Source organism: Astatotilapia calliptera, chromosome 3, assembly GCF_964374335.1.
Source record: "Astatotilapia calliptera chromosome 3, fAstCal68.1, whole genome shotgun sequence".
NCBI classification, from domain to species: domain Eukaryota; kingdom Metazoa; phylum Chordata; class Actinopteri; order Cichliformes; family Cichlidae; genus Astatotilapia; species Astatotilapia calliptera.
In genome coordinates, this window is record NC_137424.1 from 68,327,375 (window position 1) to 68,348,573 (window position 21,199).

The 21,199-nt window shown below is 51.4% G+C and overlaps 1 protein-coding gene and 2 long non-coding RNA genes across 3 annotated transcripts in view; 2 read left to right on the plus strand and 1 right to left on the minus strand.

Annotated features, from left to right (window-relative positions):
- Window positions 1-21,199, plus strand: part of LOC145425702 (uncharacterized) — a 260,683-nt gene that overhangs the window by 122,524 nt on the left and 116,960 nt on the right. The gene's annotated exons all lie outside the window — the stretch shown is intronic.
- LOC145421241 (uncharacterized protein F54H12.2-like) lies at window positions 1,830-3,073 on the plus strand. Its single transcript, XM_080291269.1, has one exon. It carries the CDS (start codon window positions 1,830-1,832, stop codon window positions 3,069-3,071), a length of 1,242 nt encoding a protein of 413 aa, XP_080147395.1. The 3' UTR covers window positions 3,072-3,073.
- LOC145422568 (uncharacterized) lies at window positions 17,103-18,192 on the minus strand. Its single transcript, XR_013903878.1, has 2 exons — window positions 18,068-18,192; window positions 17,103-17,990 (listed from the first exon to the last, which is right to left on the minus strand). It is a non-coding gene; the product is annotated as an uncharacterized LOC145422568 (long non-coding RNA).

Here is a 21,199-nt window from a genome sequence, read left to right on the forward strand (position 1 = left end):
TGGAGATATTTCACCGCGCACAATACCAGACGCTATCTGGAGGTGTTGCCCGACCTGTTAGAAGGATATAACCGCAGTTATCACAGCAGCATTAAAATGGCACCTGCCGAGGTGCGCCCCGAGAACGCGGATCAGGTGTTTCGCAACTTGTATGGAAAGACACCCGCCCGTCCTAAAATAAAGTTGAAATTTAAGAGGGCGGATCTGGTGAGAATATCCAAATTGAGAGGAGTATTTGATAAAAAATACGAACAGAGTTTCACGGACGAAATCTTTACTGTGATTCGGGTCCTTCACCGATCGCCACCGGTGTATAAACTACAAGATTATGACGGGGACCCCATTGATGGGTCGTTTTATGAGCCCGAGCTGCAGAAAGTGAAACTGACCGAGGACAAAGCGTTTCATGTGGAGAAGATTTTAAAGCGGCGCACAGTCAGAGGGGAAAAACAGGTTTTTGTCAAGTGGAAAAACTGGCCGGATAAATTCAACAGCTGGGTGAAAGCCTCGGAAGTGGTAGGCGTATAAAAAAAGAGACCCCTCGCATCATTCGGCTCATTTTTTGAAATTCATCATGCAGTCCCAAGGGTTTTACGTGACCCTGCCTTCCAACGCCAGCAAGGGCTTATTTAAAGATAACGCCAGCGGCTGCTACACGGTGGATCTGGCCAAACCCCTCGAGCTGACCGGAGAATGGAGCGTGGGCTTATGCGAATTCATTTATCCGCGCACATGGTACAATCTACCGCCGGACGCCTCCTACTTGGAGCTGATGCGGACGACGGAGGAAGATCAGCCCCTGGTGATTTTAAAATTCGGCAGGGGAGGTCATTACGGACGCGTTAAAGATCTATTGGATCACCTGGTGCCGGCGATCCAAAAGTACGACCCGTCCTTCGAGGCTTCATTCAACAACATCACCAAACGTCTGGATATCAAAGGAGTCGGGAGCCATAAAATAAAGGTCTTCCCTCCTCTGGCTTACATGCTGGGATTGAAAACGAACGAGTGGTGGACTCTGTCGAAGCGCTCTACTCCGTATCCGTGCGATATGAACGCGGGCGTATATAACCTGTTTCTCTACACCGACATCGTTCAGTACCAGCCGGTCGGTGACAGTTACTCACCGTTGCTCAGCGTCCTTAACGTGAAAGGCGATTACGGAGACGTGATCAGCATCAGACATAATACGGTCCATTACTTGCGCGTTTCTAAAAAATACATTAAAACCATACGCGTAGAAATTAAAACGGACCGCGACAGATTCGTGGATTTTGTTTACGGGAAAACGATAGTCAAGCTGCACTTTAAACCGGCTTGACAATGGCTGCTGCGCGTCTTCCGCAGGACCCCCACCGTTTTGTGAGGTATTATGAGGGGCAGGTGGGAGGTTCCCTTCCGGGTTTTTACGGAGCGCCCGTGATGTACGGCAGAGGGATAGGATCCATCTTCTCCAGACTGTTTCGTTTCGTGTCTCCTCTCTTCAAATCCGGGTTCGCCGTAGCTAAACCTCACCTGAAAACGGCCGCAACCAATATCGCTACAGACGCTGTGAAAAGAGTGATGGGTAAGCTGACAGAGCCTCGCCAGGAGGGGGCGGGGGGTATGATGGTCCTCTCCCGCAGGAAGAGGAAACGCCCTCCGGGCGAGCGGATTAAAAATAAAAGCGTCGGAGTAAAAAGTAAATCAGTTAAGGCTGGCAGCGGGAAGAGAAGGAAGCCCCAGAGGAGCTCGGACATATTTTAGAAGAAAATAAATAAAAAATGTCTCTCTTACACAAGAAATCTGCCGAATGCACCCTTGCCGAACTGGATCTATTTTCGGCTCCCATGACCCAGCTATCCATAGCGGATAAAAAATATCAAGAATGTCAGCCCCTCTCTGCTTTGAACGACAACTCACCCATTGAATTTTTCATCCCCGGAGACGGGGAAAAGTATCTCGATCTGAACGACACCATGCTCCATCTGAGAGTGAAAATTACGGAAAGGGACGGGAGCAACATCCCACCCGATGCGGGGGTAGCCCTCATCAATTATCCTCTCAACACAATTTTCAGTCAGTGCGACGTTATTCTGGGGGATCGATTGATTTTGCAGTCCAGCGCCACCCATCCTTACAGGGCCATGATCGAGACGCTGCTCAACTTTTCAGAAGACACTCTAAAGAGTCAATTCAGCGCCGGTCTGTTTTACAAAGACACTGCCGGAGACATCGATTCTATAGTTATAAGCAACGGGCCGAACAGAGGGATAAAACAGAGAGCCGTTTTCACGGCCGAGTCGCGAGAAGTGGACCTGCTGGGTCCCCTCCACGCAGATATTTTCTTCTGCGAGAGGCTCCTGCTGAACTCTGTGGATTTGAGAATTAAATTGATATGCAACAGCGATGCCTTCAGTCTGATGGGAACTTGGGATTCGCAGTTTGCTCTGAAAATAACTTCGGCCTCTCTGTTTGTTAAAAAGGTCACTGTCTCGCCGGCCGTCAGGCTGGGGCACACCGCGGCCCTGATGAAAGGAAACGCCCTCTATCCTCTTTCGCGCGTTTCTGTGAAAACCTACTCCATCCCTGAAAATTCCAGGATCTGCAACCAAGAGAATCTCTTTCTGGGAGCCATGCCCAAATACGTGGTCCTGGGCATGGTTCATCACGACGCCTTCACCGGGAGGAGGGATCTGTCGCCTTTCAACTTTAGACACAACGATGTGGAGTATCTGGCGTTGTGTCAGGACGGCAGGCAGGTGCCCGCCAAAGCTTTCCAGCCACAGTTTGACCGCGGAAATTCGGTCAGGGAGTTTTATCACATGTTTTCCGCCACGGGGAGACACCTCAAAGATTTACCTCTGAGCATCGATCGCCGGGAATTTAACGAAGGGTACGCCCTTTTTGCCTTTAATCTGGAACCCAGCGAGGATGCTGACGCCCTGTCTCCCGTCTCCAACGGGAATTTGAGGCTGGAGATGAGATTCAGAGTTCCTCTGCCTCAGACCACAACTCTCATAGTGTACGCCTGCTACGACTCAATTCTGGAGATTGACTCTAAAAGACAGGTGCTGGTGGATTATTACTAAAATATATACATGGATAACCTTCAGCTGGAGCACATTCTACATCGCGCCTTGGGAGACGTTTTCTGCGGGGTTTGGGCCTCGGACCAGCTGGCCTTTTTGAGGCGCGACTTTAAACCCCCCGCCTACTTTATAGTAAACACTCACCCCTCGCACTTGAGGGGAGAACACTGGCTGGCTCTGACTCTGGAAAAGGACGGTTCCTCCACTTTTTTTGACTCTTACGGATTCCCTCCCGACTTTGCTCACTATCCCTCGGTCATCTCAGAGTTTCTGGAAGGCCGCTCTGACAAAATACTCTATCACGATCGTCAACTTCAGCACCCTATGTCTGTCGTTTGCGGACAACATTGCATTTTTTATCTATGTCACAAGGCTCAGGGGTTATCCGTCGGTAAAATACTTTCTCTGTACTATAACGATGTGTTTAAAAATGATGACATGGTGTCTGACTTTCTGAAAGGACGCTGCCCCGCTCGCTCTCGCAGAGGTCATCACGTGGCGTGCTCCTTACAAAAGTTTAAAGATGTGTGTATCGAATAAAGAAACGTAAACAAAAAAAAAGTTTGTTGCAGCGTTTTTTTATTTCATTTGTAAACAAAAAAACATTTGATTTTACATAGAGGTCCAGGTCGGGGAAAGCATTATTTTGACCCGAGAAGGTTTTCTCCCCCTTCGCGCAGGTGTCTGTCCTCCCTCCTCCTCCTCCACAGATTTAAGTCGCGCATACTGATCGCGAGCTCTACGGTTATGTATTGAGGATGAGGGTATGTTGGTTTCGACCAAAGTAGTTAAAAACGCGTTCCATCCTTTCGGTCGCGTTTGGTTTTTACTTTTAAAAGAGAGGGAGAGGTTTTTAAATAGATCGATCATGTGCGAACCCCGCACCGCATCCCCCTTGTAAACAAATTCACCCCTCTTTGTCCATCCTCCTCCACCCTCAGCTAATTTCTGCATAATGTAGCGGGCGTTTTTGCGATCTCGAGGGGGTAAGGATTTTAATACTTCTTCCATCATTTCATCATCCTCCTCTCTGGGCCGCTGCACTTGTTGCTGCACCTGCTGCTGCACCTGCTGCTGCACCTGCTGCTGCACCTGCTGCTGCGCCTCCTCTGGCGGGAGGTGGAAAGTCACCCTACTCTCCTCGTCCCGGTCCTGTTTAGAGAGTGTGAGATATCTCCGCAGCAGAGATTCGTATCTTTTGATTTTTTCATACGAATTTAACCGCGGATCCTCCAGTATGGCTTTCATCTTTTCGTCCAAATCGTCTTTGGCAGTTTCTCTGACGGTAGGCTCGGTGGGTCGGGTCAGTTTTTTCAACTCGTGAGAGGGAACGAGAATCATTTTTTTAAACATCTCAGCGTTTTTGAAATATTCCTCCCAGCAGGTTCCCCAGAATGGGTACGGCTGCGGACAGCAGAGGGAAAAGAAACCCGCCCGTTTGTTTCTTTAAAACTTGACGCTTACGGTTTAAACTCGTTTTCTTGTTGGCCAGCAGCCTGATGATCTTTTTCTGGCGTTTCAGTTTTTGGTATTGAGGAGCGGAAAGAGGTATGTTTCCCCTTAAAAGATTTAAAGCTATCTCGCACAGCGCCTGGAGGAAATCCGGGGAGCTGTGAGCGAGAATGTCTTTGCGTTTCTGTGGCGACGCGTGGTACAGAGCTTGCAGTAAGACTGCGTTTCTTTTTATACGCTGAGACATGGCTACTTGGGTTTAGGCAGGTAAATGACGGGGTACTGCCCCGGAAGCAGACCGGCGCGCACTCTGTAGCGTTCTGGGCACGAGGGAGTGAGATCGAGGATTAAATACCCGTGGGGCTCCTCGGTGGCGTCTTTGAAACTGTCTGAGAAAAATGTTTTTTGCGAAGGGAAAATCTGACGGGCCAAAATCTCAATCTGCAGCTTGTCTCTGGGGTTTTTAAACAACACCATATAATTGGAGTTTAAGCTGATGGTGCGGCTGTATTTACCCTGATGGAAAACGTTCTGGGTTAGCATCATGACCGAGACGTTTTTATGGTGGCGGTATTGAGTGAAAATTTTAACCACTTCCTGGTGATCCGAGGCCTGAAAGATGACGTCATCCAGCACCACCAGAACGTCTCGGAAATCTTCAAAAGAATCAGGCAGCCCCTCGACAAATTTAATGTTTTTATTGGTCTTTGAAAGCTCCTCATACATGGGTTGAAAAGAAGTATAAATCCACACAATATTCGCGGGCACAGTATCCATGACGCGTTCACAGTTTTCCAAAACACACTTTACAAAATGAGTTTTCCCACACCCGCTAGGACCCACAACTAGACAGGAAAAAGGCACTTTCAGTCTGTGATCAAAATCAGTTTCCTCCATTTTTTTTTTTTTTTAGAAGAAAACTAAAACAAAAACACTAGTACCCGAAAGGCAGAGTTGTACCGTCTGGAAAGAGACGTCTCTTGTCGTAAACCACGCGAAACTTTTTCTGAAATGTTCTGTTTTTGAGCACAAAGCCTCTCTTATCCCTCTGAATACCGTTCTGAGGGGTCTGGAGCTCCGCCTCTTTCATACCAGAAAGGTAACTTTCCACCAACCCGCTCATACTGTCGAAATTGACACGTTCGCAACATTCTCTCGTCTGCGTTATTCCTTTCATTTTTACCACCAGTTTCTTTTTGTTTCTGGTCCGGTAGGCGTAACTCTTTGGACCCGCGGAGACAAATTCCTGGATGGTGTCCCCGTCTAATTCGTCCGTGAGATCCCCTAGATAGTTGCCCAGCTCTAAAGGTTCCTCCCCCTCTTTCACTACGTAGATCAGAGAGTCGGTGTCGGTGTACAGAACGCTGCGCTGCAATTTTTCTAAATACTCGTAGAGTTTTAGACGGGCGTAGGCTGTGGTGAAAGCGGCGATGAAAACGTTATTGGTAGCGCCGGGAGGTATCACGCACCGCTCGTTATAGCTCCACTGAATTAAAGCCACTTCCTGTTTTTTAGTCTTTAAAAAAGAGACGTGTTTAAAGACGTACTGTCCTGAAAAGACGTAGTTAAAAAACTGACTCGGTTTTCTGACCAGAGTGGTCTGAGTCAGGTTGGTTCTCTGAGCAAACTTTCCCCAGAAACTGTTGAGACACAATTTCGAAACTTGTCTTTTGGCCGGATTCACCATTATTTTTGACGGGTCTAAACGTATGCCCTGATGCCTGTGGTACTCTTCCACGTATTTGTTCCTCTCATCCTCGTCGCGAGCTTCCGGAGGATAACCGGAGGCTTCCTGTTTGCCTTTGAGAAAAGTGTTAATATAACCGGCAAAAATAGCGCTGCTGCGACTATCAAAGTGCCAGACCTCTGTGATTTTAGCCACTCTGTAACCTAATTCTAAGGCTTTGTTAAACTCGACGGTGACCCAGACCCCGGTGAGAGCTCTGGCCTCGTCGTCGTGAAGGCACGGACCGCTTTGTTGATTGGTCTCGGCGCAGGTGCGACAGAGGGAGAATATTAATTTACCTCCGGGGGTTTTGTACGGTAGAACGGGGAAATAGAGCCCGCGCGGCGGGTAAACGGTGGCTCTGATCAGCCCGAAATAACTGCGAGGGTCTGCAAAATTCTCTCTGATGATTTGGGGGTGATGCAGAGGGTAAGCGCGCTTGGCGTTGACGTAAGGGTACAGGGATGTGACGTCTACGTAATACACATTTTCTCCTGGCGAGGCGCTGTAACGCAGTCTCAAGGCCGAAGTGCGACCTCCGTAAAGCCCCGAGCGAGGAGACAGAGGTTCCGGGACTTCGTAGCTCCGCATAAAATTTATAACCTCCTCGTTCGATTTTTTCATCTTGTTCCATTCGTGCTCCCACAGAGTGACCGTGCGGACTCTGTAAACGTTTCTCAGCTCCCGGAGCCTCACCTCGGCAGAGGCGTGCAGGTCCCCGTAAGGAGCGCGGGTCAAAGGGCAGATTTCCTCAGGCCTGTAGCATTTTGGACAGCCGTGATAAAAGCATCCCAGAAATTCCCACACCCACTTTTCCCCGTTAATCAGCACGTATCCGTCGACAAAGTACGGGCCTATTTTTTTCTCTCCGCCGGTTGTGAGAGCGTGTTGAACGGGAATTTTCTGAGAGTGAGCTACCCACTCCAGCCACTGAATGGACGCATGCGAATAGGCTCTGAACCTGCGCCCGTAGTTGTCGGGCGAGGGGATTGCCAGACTGTTTTCGGGTAGGAAATTGGTGAGAAACACTTTCATGCAGGCTGAAGCTATAGTGACGCAGCTGAAAGGGTCTACTTTAGTTTCGCCTATAAACCCGTCTCTGAACTTTACGCACGCCTCTCTCAGGATATTAACGTCGTTTCGGCAGTAATACAGGGACTCTTTTTCAAAGTTAAACACTCCCCGGGAGGCCTCGCAGTGCCAACGCAAAAACTCTGCCCTTTCGGGTGGTGACATGCGCTCCACCCCGTAATCTGAAGGAGGAGGGTACGGACCCGAGTATTTTAAAGCTGAATTTGTGAGGAAAAAATCCCTTGGATTTGTCCTCGAAGCCTAAAGCTTTGGGCATAGCGCTGAGACGCATGGTGAGAAAAGAAAGCGAGTCTATGAATTTGAGAAGGAAATCGGATTCTGTGAAACATATAATTTTACTGCCTTGCATGATGAGAGAGGGCGTCATCCCACCCCCCACCAGGTGACTTAGAATTAAATAGCTGTCAAACCCTTTCGCGTTGTGCGCAACGAACGTGGTCTCTCTATATCTTTTCCTTCTGTATCTTTGGAGAAACTTTTCAACACAGTCTACACCGTAAGCGTGCCACTCTTCTCCTTCTAGAGATTTTGTGTACACTAGGTAAGGGACGTGCGCCCCCTCCCTGTCTGGGAAGGTTTCAAAGTCATAAAAGATTATGGAAGCGTTATCAGAGTTTTCATGTTTCAAAGGTTGGATGTAACACAGGTGTTGATCGTTGTCGGGAGGAAGCGCCGCGCGACAGATTTTACATCTGGCGGCTGTGCACCTGTGCATTCCGCGACGGGAGAGGTGCTTGCAGTCCGGACATTTATACAATTGTTGACAAACGCTGAGGTCTGAACCGGAGTGAATTCTAGGTTGTTTGTGCTTTAAATAACACGCACGTGTGCGACATGATCTGTTACAATCCGTACAGATTACAGAGTCCAGAAAGTGAGAGGGGCATGCGGGGTCAAAACAGAGGTTGCAGCGGTTTTGACAAAAGTGTTCCTCTCTTTTATAATACCCGCGGTGACATTCGTTGCAAATGTACTGAATTCCTAAAAATGTTTTTAGATTTTTTATCCCGTAATAGTGATGGTGGAATAAGAATAAGTACAGCGGGTGAGGCGTGTTCGGGTAGTCTGTTTCGATTAATGAAAGAGTTCTGTCCTCGGGCGGGCGGTAAAACACGACGATTTTACGTTTTAGTATTTGTTCGAATTTACCTATGTCGGTGAGAGTTACCTGAGTGCGATCGCTCAACCCCGCTAAACGCTGCAGCTCTCTGCCGCGTTCCAGGGCCTGTTTATCTGTGAAATGAGGTTGAGTGAGGTGAATCAGGTTGATGGCAAAACACAGATTATCGTTTTTGTTTTTTACCACGTACAGACAGCGACGCTTTTTGACTAGAATTTCATCATCTAACATTTTTTGAATCTTTTTACGCGGGTCATTACTGCCACCGCCTCTAGGATTTCTAATTACTTGCACAACAATTTCTAGGGGAGAGCCTGCGACGATCGCTCCGTTTGATTGTATCAGCCTGGCTAGCAGGTCCTCAAAAACCGGTACAATGTTTTCAGCGCTTTCGTCGTCGACGTTAAAAACAGAGTGATTTCGCGCGTGCTCGCTGATGATCTCCAGTTGAACCCGGTCGTTACGACTAACTTCCGGTCTGACCCTATCCGCTAGATCTACAAAATTATCCCTGACGTTGAGGTAAAATTGAGCGAGGTCGCTCGCTTCATCCGGAGAGGGAATGTTAAATACTCGCCTTATTTCGAAATTATTAAAATGTTCGCGGCGAGTCACCGCATCGTTCTGTACCCGAGATCCTCCTCCTCCTTGTTGATGCTCCGCAGGCCGGTCCTCCTCCTCCCTGGGCTGCTGCTGATGATGCTGCTGCTGCACCTGCTGCTCCCCCTGCTGCCGGTCGTAGAGCTGAAGAGCATTTTCTATCGGCTGCAGAGGGTCAAAGTGTCATGGTTGGTTGTGTGGCAGGCAGGAGAAGGACCCAAGATGCAGACTCACAGACACGGGGATAAACTTAAAGAACACAGCTTTAATGCTGGCACGGTAGAATACAGGACATACAGAACTAACTGGGAAAAGTAAACTAACACTCGCAGGAAGACACAGGAAGATCCACACAACATGAGGGAGAACACGACGCCGAACAGAGGGAGACTCAGACAGAAATACACAGAGGGTAAACGAGGAAAGTGGGCACACACGGGGAACACAGGTGACACTGATAATCATAACGAGACAGGGCGGGGTGAACTGAACATGACATGTAGAGGCACAGAGGTTCCGACAGGAGGAGAGAGAGCACGGGGAAAAACACAGACATAACGGGCTGGGGAAACATGAAACAACCACAAAGGGAGACGAGGGCTCATCAATACATAGAGGGCACACAGGGGGGAGAGAGCCATGAAGGGAAAAACACTTAGGGAACAACACAACAGGGCAACTCAGAAGACATGGCCTAAATAAGGAACGAAATACGAGAATACAAAGAACTAAGAATACTGGGCCCACATGGCCCAGGACCATGACACCACCCCCCCCTAAAGGGCTGGCTCCCGACAGCCCAAACCCGAGAAACAAAAACAAAAACAGAAAACAACCCACCCAGGGCGGGAGGCGGGGGACCAGGACGGAGGGACCAGAACGGGAAACAAAATAAACAACAGAAAACACGGGAGCACACGACCATAGTCAAAATAAAGTTCAGGGGGCCGACCCAGAGCCCACAGGAACAAGAGTTCACGGGTCACACGGTCGGGGGGCCGACCAGGCGGGTGGCACAGGTGGCAGAGCTGGTCCGGAGGCCGGCCGCGCGGAAGGCAGCGGCGGAGGAGACGACGGAGCAGTTCAGGGGGCCGGCCGCGCGGAAGGCAGCGGCGGAGGAGACGACGGAGCAGTTCAGGGGGCCGGCCGCGCGGAAGGCAGCGGCGGCGGCGGAGGAGACGGAGCAGTTCAGGGGGCCGGCCGCGCGGAAGGCAGCGGCGGCTCTCCAGTGTCAGGCGTGCTGGCCATGGCCCGGTGGGCACAGGACCAGACGAAGCACAGGCCGAAGCCGCGGCAGACGAGGCTGAAGACTCGGAGGCTGGACCAGGCGAAGGCTCTGAGGCTGGACCAGGCGAAGGCTCTGAGGCTGCAGCCGACGAAGGCTCTGAGGCTGCAGCCGACGAAGGCTCTGAGGCTGCAGCCGACGAAGGCTCTGAGGCTGCAGCTGACGAAGCACAGGCTGGACCAGGCGTAGCAGAAGGTGGCTGGATGGGCTCCTCGGGCCCTCCAGCTGATGTGGCATGGTGCTGAACGGGCCCCTCGGACCCTCCAGCGGAGACAGGAGGCTGAACGGGCCCCTCGGACCCTCCAGCGGAGACAGGAGGCTGAACGGGCCCCTCGGACCCTCCAGCTGACGTGGCATGAGGCTGGTGCGGTTCTCCTGAACCCCCAGCTGACGAGGAAGGTTGCTGAACGGGCCCCTCGGACCCTCCAGCGGAGACAGGAGGCTGAACGGGCCCCTCGGACCCTCCGGCGGAGACAGGAGGCTGAACGGGCCCCTCGGACCCTCCAGCTGACGTGGCATGAGGCTGGTGCGGTTCTCCTGAACCCCCAGCTGACGAGGAAGGTTGCTGAATGGGCCCCTCGGACCCTCCAGTGGAGACAGGAGGCTGAACGGGCCCCTCGGACCCTCCAGCGGAGACAGGAGGCTGAACGGGCCCCTCGGACCCTCCAGCTGACGAGGTAGATGGCGGCGTGGGAGCCGCGGAGTCCTGGATGAGCTCATCCGAGCTCCCAGCAGGAGCTGATGCAGAGCCAGAGAGATTTGAGACCCCTGGCTGGATGTTAAGCTGACCAGCGGACCGTACTGCTATCGGGGACTGGGCTACAGGAGCTACTGGGGCCTGCGCTACAGGCGGCACTGGAGCTACTGGGGCCTGCGCTACAGGCGGCACTGGAGCTACTGGGGCCTGCGCTACAGGCGGCACTGGAGCTACTGGGGCCTGCGCTACAGGCGGCACTGGAGCTACTGGGGCCTGCGCTACAGGCGGCACTGGAGCTACCGGAGACTGAACTGGGGGTGACACTGGAGCTACCGGAGACTGAACTGGGGGTGACACTGGAGCTACCGGAGACTGAACTGGGGGTGACACTGGAGACCCAGGTGACACTGGTGTACTGGGGTGAAGGCAGCGAGGATGCAGTCTCTCTCTTAAGGGAGGATCGAATGATTTAGCGATAAATCTTGACGGGAAAAGATGCCGATGCTGAGAATACCAGGCAGCGGGGGCTTCCAGGAGGGTAGCTGACTGAGCTGTGAAGGGCTGCGAGGGAGCTGACTGAACTGAGGGTGGCTGCGAGGGAGCTGACTGAACTGAGGGTGGCTGCGAGGGAGCTGACTGAACTGAGGGTGGCTGCGAGGGAGCTGACTGAACTGAGGGTGGCTGCGAGGGAGCTGACTGAACTGAGGGTGGCTGCGAGGGAGCTGACTGAACTGAGGGTGGCTGCGAGGGAGCTGACTGAGCTGGCCTGGGAGGAGAAACACGAGCAGGAAAGGAGCAGGCTCAGAAAAAACTGTCCGAGAAATGGCAGGCTCAGGGTCGACAAAAATAGCTCTATCAAAGATGAACCCGCCGTCCACTTCATGTTTTGTAGTTTTAGCATTGTCCAGTTTATGGCGGCTGGCGCGCCGCCTCCTTCGAGCAGAGGAAGCTGGCGCGACGGGCGCTGATGGCGCCAACACAGAGGGTGACGTAGTGGTGAGTTCCCTGTCGTCCGCCCCCATCCTTGCCAGGAATGAGACAGGCGAAAAATAGCCTAAGCGGATCGGAGACGGCGAGCGGCTGGTAGGCTGTGCAGCAGGTGAGAGGTCCTCCTCCGGGATGAGCCAGGGTTTCCGCCGGAGCTCGTCCTCCCGATAAGCCCGTAACACCTGCTGCCGCTCTTCCTCGCCAAAGTCTATGGCTTCCGTTGTCTCCGTGCGCCACGCCGTGCGGCCAGACCGCGGTGAAGACGCGGAAGCCGGCGGGGTGCGGGCGGAAGGTGTGTCTGTGGCGAGCCTCACCGTTCCAACTCTGACCGCTACTGGCTCATGAGACAGCGGGGAAACGGCGCAACGGCACGGCTCTGGTGAAGGGGCACGCCCACCGGGCCGCTGCTCCTGCGGACGGAGTTGGAGGGTGGAGGCGAGAAAGTCGCTGACGAGGGGGTGCAGCGTCTCCCATAACCAGGGGAACACAGATACGCACACCCCTACTTGGCGGGCGAACTCCTCTCGTTCCTCCTCACTGGAACAGTGCAGCCACTTGTCGCATAGAGACTCCACTGTCCGGACGATCCCCCTCCTCTGTGTCGCTGGGTCCGACATGTTCGCGTCGTCCTGGAGGTCCGCGGAGGGGTTGTGAACTGCTGGGTCCGTGTTGTGGTCGTGTTCTTCTGTCATGGTTGGTTGTGTGGCAGGCAGGAGAAGGACCCAAGATGCAGACTCACAGACACGGGGATAAACTTAAAGAACACAGCTTTAATGCTGGCACGGTAGAATACAGGACATACAGAACTAACTGGGAAAAGTAAACTAACACTCGCAGGAAGACACAGGAAGATCCACACAACATGAGGGAGAACACGACGCCGAACAGAGGGAGACTCAGACAGAAATACACAGAGGGTAAACGAGGAAAGTGGGCACACACGGGGAACACAGGTGACACTGATAATCATAACGAGACAGGGCGGGGTGAACTGAACATGACATGTAGAGGCACAGAGGTTCCGACAGGAGGAGAGAGAGCACGGGGAAAAACACAGACATAACGGGCTGGGGAAACATGAAACAACCACAAAGGGAGACGAGGGCTCATCAATACATAGAGGGCACACAGGGGGGAGAGAGCCATGAAGGGAAAAACACTTAGGGAACAACACAACAGGGCAACTCAGAAGACATGGCCTAAATAAGGAACGAAATACGAGAATACAAAGAACTAAGAATACTGGGCCCACATGGCCCAGGACCATGACACCACCCCCCCCTAAAGGGCTGGCTCCCGACAGCCCAAACCCGAGAAACAAAAACAAAAACAGAAAACAACCCACCCAGGGCGGGAGGCGGGGGACCAGGACGGAGGGACCAGAACGGGAAACAAAATAAACAACAGAAAACACGGGAGCACACGACCATAGTCAAAATAAAGTTCAGGGGGCCGACCCAGAGCCCACAGGAACAAGAGTTCACGGGTCACACGGTCGGGGGGCCGACCAGGCGGGTGGCACAGGTGGCAGAGCTGGTCCGGAGGCCGGCCGCGCGGAAGGCAGCGGCGGAGGAGACGACGGAGCAGTTCAGGGGGCCGGCCGCGCGGAAGGCAGCGGCGGAGGAGACGACGGAGCAGTTCAGGGGGCCGGCCGCGCGGAAGGCAGCGGCGGCGGCGGAGGAGACGGAGCAGTTCAGGGGGCCGGCCGCGCGGAAGGCAGCGGCGGCTCTCCAGTGTCAGGCGTGCTGGCCATGGCCCGGTGGGCACAGGACCAGACGAAGCACAGGCCGAAGCCGCGGCAGACGAGGCTGAAGACTCGGAGGCTGGACCAGGCGAAGGCTCTGAGGCTGGACCAGGCGAAGGCTCTGAGGCTGCAGCCGACGAAGGCTCTGAGGCTGCAGCCGACGAAGGCTCTGAGGCTGCAGCCGACGAAGGCTCTGAGGCTGCAGCTGACGAAGCACAGGCTGGACCAGGCGTAGCAGAAGGTGGCTGGATGGGCTCCTCGGGCCCTCCAGCTGATGTGGCATGGTGCTGAACGGGCCCCTCGGACCCTCCAGCGGAGACAGGAGGCTGAACGGGCCCCTCGGACCCTCCAGCGGAGACAGGAGGCTGAACGGGCCCCTCGGACCCTCCAGCTGACGTGGCATGAGGCTGGTGCGGTTCTCCTGAACCCCCAGCTGACGAGGAAGGTTGCTGAACGGGCCCCTCGGACCCTCCAGCGGAGACAGGAGGCTGAACGGGCCCCTCGGACCCTCCGGCGGAGACAGGAGGCTGAACGGGCCCCTCGGACCCTCCAGCTGACGTGGCATGAGGCTGGTGCGGTTCTCCTGAACCCCCAGCTGACGAGGAAGGTTGCTGAATGGGCCCCTCGGACCCTCCAGTGGAGACAGGAGGCTGAACGGGCCCCTCGGACCCTCCAGCGGAGACAGGAGGCTGAACGGGCCCCTCGGACCCTCCAGCTGACGAGGTAGATGGCGGCGTGGGAGCCGCGGAGTCCTGGATGAGCTCATCCGAGCTCCCAGCAGGAGCTGATGCAGAGCCAGAGAGATTTGAGACCCCTGGCTGGATGTTAAGCTGACCAGCGGACCGTACTGCTATCGGGGACTGGGCTACAGGAGCTACTGGGGCCTGCGCTACAGGCGGCACTGGAGCTACTGGGGCCTGCGCTACAGGCGGCACTGGAGCTACTGGGGCCTGCGCTACAGGCGGCACTGGAGCTACTGGGGCCTGCGCTACAGGCGGCACTGGAGCTACCGGAGACTGAACTGGGGGTGACACTGGAGCTACCGGAGACTGAACTGGGGGTGACACTGGAGCTACCGGAGACTGAACTGGGGGTGACACTGGAGACCCAGGTGACACTGGTGTACTGGGGTGAAGGCAGCGAGGATGCAGTCTCTCTCTTAAGGGAGGATCGAATGATTTAGCGATAAATCTTGACGGGAAAAGATGCCGATGCTGAGAATACCAGGCAGCGGGGGCTTCCAGGAGGGTAGCTGACTGAGCTGTGAAGGGCTGCGAGGGAGCTGACTGAACTGAGGGTGGCTGCGAGGGAGCTGACTGAACTGAGGGTGGCTGCGAGGGAGCTGACTGAACTGAGGGTGGCTGCGAGGGAGCTGACTGAACTGAGGGTGGCTGCGAGGGAGCTGACTGAACTGAGGGTGGCTGCGAGGGAGCTGACTGAGCTGGCCTGGGAGGAGAAACACGAGCAGGAAAGGAGCAGGCTCAGAAAAAACTGTCCGAGAAATGGCAGGCTCAGGGTCGACAAAAATAGCTCTATCAAAGATGAACCCGCCGTCCACTTCATGTTTTGTAGTTTTAGCATTGTCCAGTTTATGGCGGCTGGCGCGCCGCCTCCTTCGAGCAGAGGAAGCTGGCGCGACGGGCGCTGATGGCGCCAACACAGAGGGTGACGTAGTGGTGAGTTCCCTGTCGTCCGCCCCCATCCTTGCCAGGAATGAGACAGGCGAAAAATAGCCTAAGCGGATCGGAGACGGCGAGCGGCTGGTAGGCTGTGCAGCAGGTGAGAGGTCCTCCTCCGGGATGAGCCAGGGTTTCCGCCGGAGCTCGTCCTCCCGATAAGCCCGTAACACCTGCTGCCGCTCTTCCTCGCCAAAGTCTATGGCTTCCGTTGTCTCCGTGCGCCACGCCGTGCGGCCAGACCGCGGTGAAGACGCGGAAGCCGGCGGGGTGCGGGCGGAAGGTGTGTCTGTGGCGAGCCTCACCGTTCCAACTCTGACCGCTACTGGCTCATGAGACAGCGGGGAAACGGCGCAACGGCACGGCTCTGGTGAAGGGGCACGCCCACCGGGCCGCTGCTCCTGCGGACGGAGTTGGAGGGTGGAGGCGAGAAAGTCGCTGACGAGGGGGTGCAGCGTCTCCCATAACCAGGGGAACACAGATACGCACACCCCTACTTGGCGGGCGAACTCCTCTCGTTCCTCCTCACTGGAACAGTGCAGCCACTTGTCGCATAGAGACTCCACTGTCCGGACGATCCCCCTCCTCTGTGTCGCTGGGTCCGACATGTTCGCGTCGTCCTGGAGGTCCGCGGAGGGGTTGTGAACTGCTGGGTCCGTGTTGTGGTCGTGTTCTTCTGTCATGGTTGGTTGTGTGGCAGGCAGGAGAAGGACCCAAGATGCAGACTCACAGACACGGGGATAAACTTAAAGAACACAGCTTTAATGCTGGCACGGTAGAATACAGGACATACAGAACTAACTGGGAAAAGTAAACTAACACTCGCAGGAAGACACAGGAAGATCCACACAACATGAGGGAGAACACGACGCCGAACAGAGGGAGACTCAGACAGAAATACACAGAGGGTAAACGAGGAAAGTGGGCACACACGGGGAACACAGGTGACACTGATAATCATAACGAGACAGGGCGGGGTGAACTGAACATGACATGTAGAGGCACAGAGGTTCCGACAGGAGGAGAGAGAGCACGGGGAAAAACACAGACATAACGGGCTGGGGAAACATGAAACAACCACAAAGGGAGACGAGGGCTCATCAATACATAGAGGGCACACAGGGGGGAGAGAGCCATGAAGGGAAAAACACTTAGGGAACAACACAACAGGGCAACTCAGAAGACATGGCCTAAATAAGGAACGAAATACGAGAATACAAAGAACTAAGAATACTGGGCCCACATGGCCCAGGACCATGACACAAAGTTCAGTAGACCGGCAAGCCGCTCGTTTTCAATGTTTTGAAGGAGGACCTGCAATGCGTTTTCTAAAGGTTGTAGTGGGTCGTTTGGTGGTGGGGCTATATTGTTTTCTAACGGTGGGGCTAAATGTTCATCGTTTCTGTTTAATTCTGCCACGGCTTCCAACAAAGCCTCAGGAATGCTGTGTTCTTCCGACATGATTTTCTTTATTTCTTAATTCACAGACTTTTACATGCTTTTACTTTACAGGTCCTTGTGTCTGTATATCGATGCATATGTGCGAACTGTTATGGCGTACATGAAAGCGAGGTTTTCAAGGATTCTCTTCTTATGAAGCATCCGTCGAGCTGTAAGAAAAGACCGACAGAATGTATTTTTTAAACCTTACATTTTTTATTTTTATAGAGCAGAGAAGTTTAATAGGATCGATTCATCCCCCCGTCAATTACCTCTCAGTCTCCTGAGAGGAGCTCTCCTGAGAGGAGGCGATCTGGACGGTTCCTCCTCAGCCTGATTTTCTTCCGCCTGATTTTCTGTATCGGTCTCTGTCGGGGAAAATAAAACAGAAGAGATTTAAGAAAACAATCTCATCCTTCCTATTTTTTTGAGAATGAAAAAACGTTTTATTTACCTCGCTCCTCCGCGCGATTGTCTGTAGCGGAGGGGGCTTGAATAGGTATATCCGTAATCTCGGCTGCCGAGAAATAAAACAAAAAGAGAAAGATTTAATAAAAAAAAAAAAAAACTTTTTAGCTCGCTTTATACCACTCCAAGTCGGGAGGGGCGGTATAGCACACTCGGATTACTCCGCCACATCCTGATATTTATCGAAATGACGGATATTGCATCATATTGTTTACCTTTTGGTTTAAAAGGTATTTTCCTGCAGTTCTCTCGGTATGCGTTGACGAAAATAACGTCGTCGTCTTCTTCTTCTTCTTTTCGCTGCGGCGGGGTCTGTATATTCTCGGTTACCTCTGTCGAGAAATAAAGCAAAACTTTTTAAAAATCTGCTCCGGGTCGGGAGGGGCGGTATAGCACACTCGGATTACTCCGTCACATCCTGTTATTCAACAAAATGGCGGATAATGCATCATATTGTTTACCTTCGATTTTAAAACTTTTTTCTCCGCGGTTCTCCCGGTATGCGGAGACGAAAATAGTGCCGTCTTCTCTTCGACGCGGCGGCAGCGGAGGTTCTGCGGGGGATATGGCTTCTAATTCGCCGCGGAAAACGGCCGGATTTCTGCTGTTACTCACTGCATTATCGATTGTTTCTGTAAGTATCAGAGCATGGTTAAATCAAGTCTATCTAAACTTATTTAAAAAATGGTATATACTTATTTAAACGTACCGTAGTCCACTTGCGTGAAATCATTGATGTAGAAATCTAAAAGAAAGTAATCAAATTATTGACATCTCTGTTGATATATAATTTAAAGTCGTAAAGAAAAAAACTTACCGGGGTGAGGTATGAACAGTTCTGGCGAGATGGCGCTCTGATCGGCGGCGTTGTTTGAACGGAATGCTGACATAATATTCACGGATTCTTCCTCGCGATTGGTAGAACTGTCACAGATAACGACTCCCCTTCCGCTTCTTCTCTCATTTTATCCTAGTCTAGCGAAGCATCTGTTTTTCGCATCTTTCTCTTGACAATACCGATAGTTAGAGTGGGTTGTTTTTTTTTTTTTTTGATTGGCTTCTTGCGAACGCCGTCTGTTTTCCCACATTCCGCAACGGTAAAATATGGCTTTGAGACGGGTATTTGTTTTACCAAATGGACAATTGCTGTCTGACCTTGTTCTTGCTGTTGACAAAACTCGGCTCATGGTTGACTCTTTCCCACAGAGGGGGGGTGCTTTAATAAACTTATTCGAATATGAGCTTTTTTTCCTCGCTAAGACTAGTGGGGAGATGTAAGAAACCGGGTTACAAGCAATGATAATATCGGATGTTGACTCCTCAGCGTCATCATTTTCTATCTATTGAGAAAACTTATTGTAAAAAGTAATGAAGAAAAAAACTCCTCCTTGCCCCGCGGGGTGTGTGTGTGTGTGTGTGTGTGTGTGTGTGTGTGTGTGTGTGTGTGTGTGTGTGTGTGTATGTGTGTGTGTGTGTGTGTGTGTGTGTGTGTGTGTGTGTGGGCCTTCTTGCGAACGCCGTCTGTTTTCTGCAACGGTAAAATACGACTTTGAGACGGATATTTGTTTTACCAAATGGACAATTGCTGTTGACAAAACTCGGCTCATGGTTGACTCTTTCCCACAGAGGGGGGGTGCTTTAATAAACTTATTCGAATATGAGCTTTTTTTCCTCGCTAAGACTAGTGGGGAGATGTAAGAAACCGGGTTACAAGCAATGATAATATCGGATGTTGACTCCTCAGCGTCATCATTTTCTATCTATTGAGAAAACTTATTGTTAAAGTAATGAAGAAAAAAACTCCTCCTTGCCCCGCGGGGTGTGGGTGTGTGTGTGTGTGTGTGTGTGTATGTGTGTGTGTGTGTGTGTGTGTGTGTGTGTGTGAGAAACAAGATCGCCTGTCGCTGGTTTGTTTTTTCAGTCTCTTGTAAAAAAGGACTCTCAAAAGGAAAAGTAGTATTCACTAAGCGATATTTATTCAATTTTTTTTTTTTTTTTTTTTTTTTTTTTTTTACACATAGGCAGCCTGTAGGTTACAAGCGGATAGAAAGTTCTTCTTTTCATCACAAGCTATGGTGTATCTTAAAGGTTTTTTTTACAGCGTCTGTATTATAGGAAAATAAAATACTATTGAAATCTCTACAGGAAGTCACTCTTTATTTCCATTACAAACGCCGGTGCAGCTTAAGAAAGTAAAATTACATCCGCTCTGTCTCTCTATACATCACAGAATCATCTGCTGCATCACCGCTGTGCTTAGGGAACATGATGCAACAGGTCTGAAAATGACTAGACACTTCCGGAGTATTTCCGGATGGGTCTCATTTCTATTTGATAAAACATTTAAAAATCTATCAACGCAGTTGGGACAGAGGTAAATTTAACACTGGGTCATTTCACCTTTTCTTTTAATTTCACATCTTAATCTTTCTAAAAGTGAAGAAACTGGTTTTTACAATTTTATAAGTAAAATTCTTTCCTGATTCTTCTCTTCATGAGGGGATGGGAGCAAATGTAGCTCCTGTTTAAGCCAAAATCAGTAGTGCCTTCACATATGTGCAAATCTCTGTGTCTCCTTGCTTTATTCCTGCTGAACGATTGTCAGGGAACAAACAGTCTCTTCATGTCTGATAAAAAGATGGCTGCTGAGTAATAAAGTGAATTCCTTTCTGCTAATTTCAAGACCCAAAGATTTAATATCTGCTCTCTAAAGATGACTTGTTGACTTTTTGTACAGTTTAATAATTGATCTTGCATCAGCCCTGTTGAAGAAAGCTCAGCAGCGCCTCCATTTCATGAGGGTTCAGAGATGGAACAGGCTGCAGACTGACCTACTAGTGTCCTTCTATCGTGCCACAATCCAGAGTGTGCTGGTGCACGCCATCCCTGTGCGGTACGCTGATTGTACAACAGCCAATAAGAAGAGACTCTAGAGGGTCATCAAAACTGCAGAGAAGGTGATCGGCTGTCCGCTCTCCTCCCTGGACTCCATTTCCAGCTCTAGATGTCTCTCCAGATCCAGGGCGATTATGAAAGAGCACCTTCATCCTAACCACCACCCATTCAGCATCCTGCCCTCTGGAAAAGGGTTCAGATCCATCAGGTGCAAAACCAACAGACTAAAGAGCAGCTTCTTCCTGTGGGCTGTCAGAACAATTAATGCAAATTAAGAGTGTGAGCAGATCTCTCCCATACAATCATACAAGCAATATGTTGCTGCTTTCTTGCTTTTGTGCAATATTTTGTTCTTCTGTTCAATACTTCGGCAGATGTCCAATCTCCATAGGCCCCTCCATTCTTAGTTATTATTTATTGTATTTTACTACAGTGAAATACTATATACTATATATATAGTTTTTCCTTTTAGGTCTGATGATTGTCCTGTGAGCAGCTGTGGCTCAGGAGGGTCGTCTACTGATTAGATCAGGACAGCAGTTTGATTCCTGACACCTTTAATCTGCAAGGACAAGAAACGGAACTGTGAGTTGGACCTGATGGATCCACCTGAGTGTGAAAGTGTGACTGTCAGGTTAAACACACTTAGATAAAGGCACATGAGAGTCAGTCTTGTAGTAAGAAAGTGCTTACACAGTAAAAAAAAAAATGGCTGCCGGTCCATGTAAGACTTGATGTTGTACGAGGCTGCACTCTAAGGTTAAGCATTACATACTGCGAATGGATCTTGAAGAACTTATCCATGCCTTTGTTATTTCAAAATTAGACTACTGCAACTCCCTTTACCTGGGCCTCCAGTCCTCCCTTCTTCATAAACTACAACTTGTCCAAAATGCAGCGGCGCGCCTTTTAGCTGGTACTACAAGGTTTGATTCTATTACCCCGA

Excerpts from the sequence above, each read along its gene's own strand:
- LOC145421241 (XM_080291269.1), top strand. The coding sequence starts at position 1,830 with ATGACCCAGCTATCCATAGCGGATAAAAAATATCAAGAATGTCAGCCC.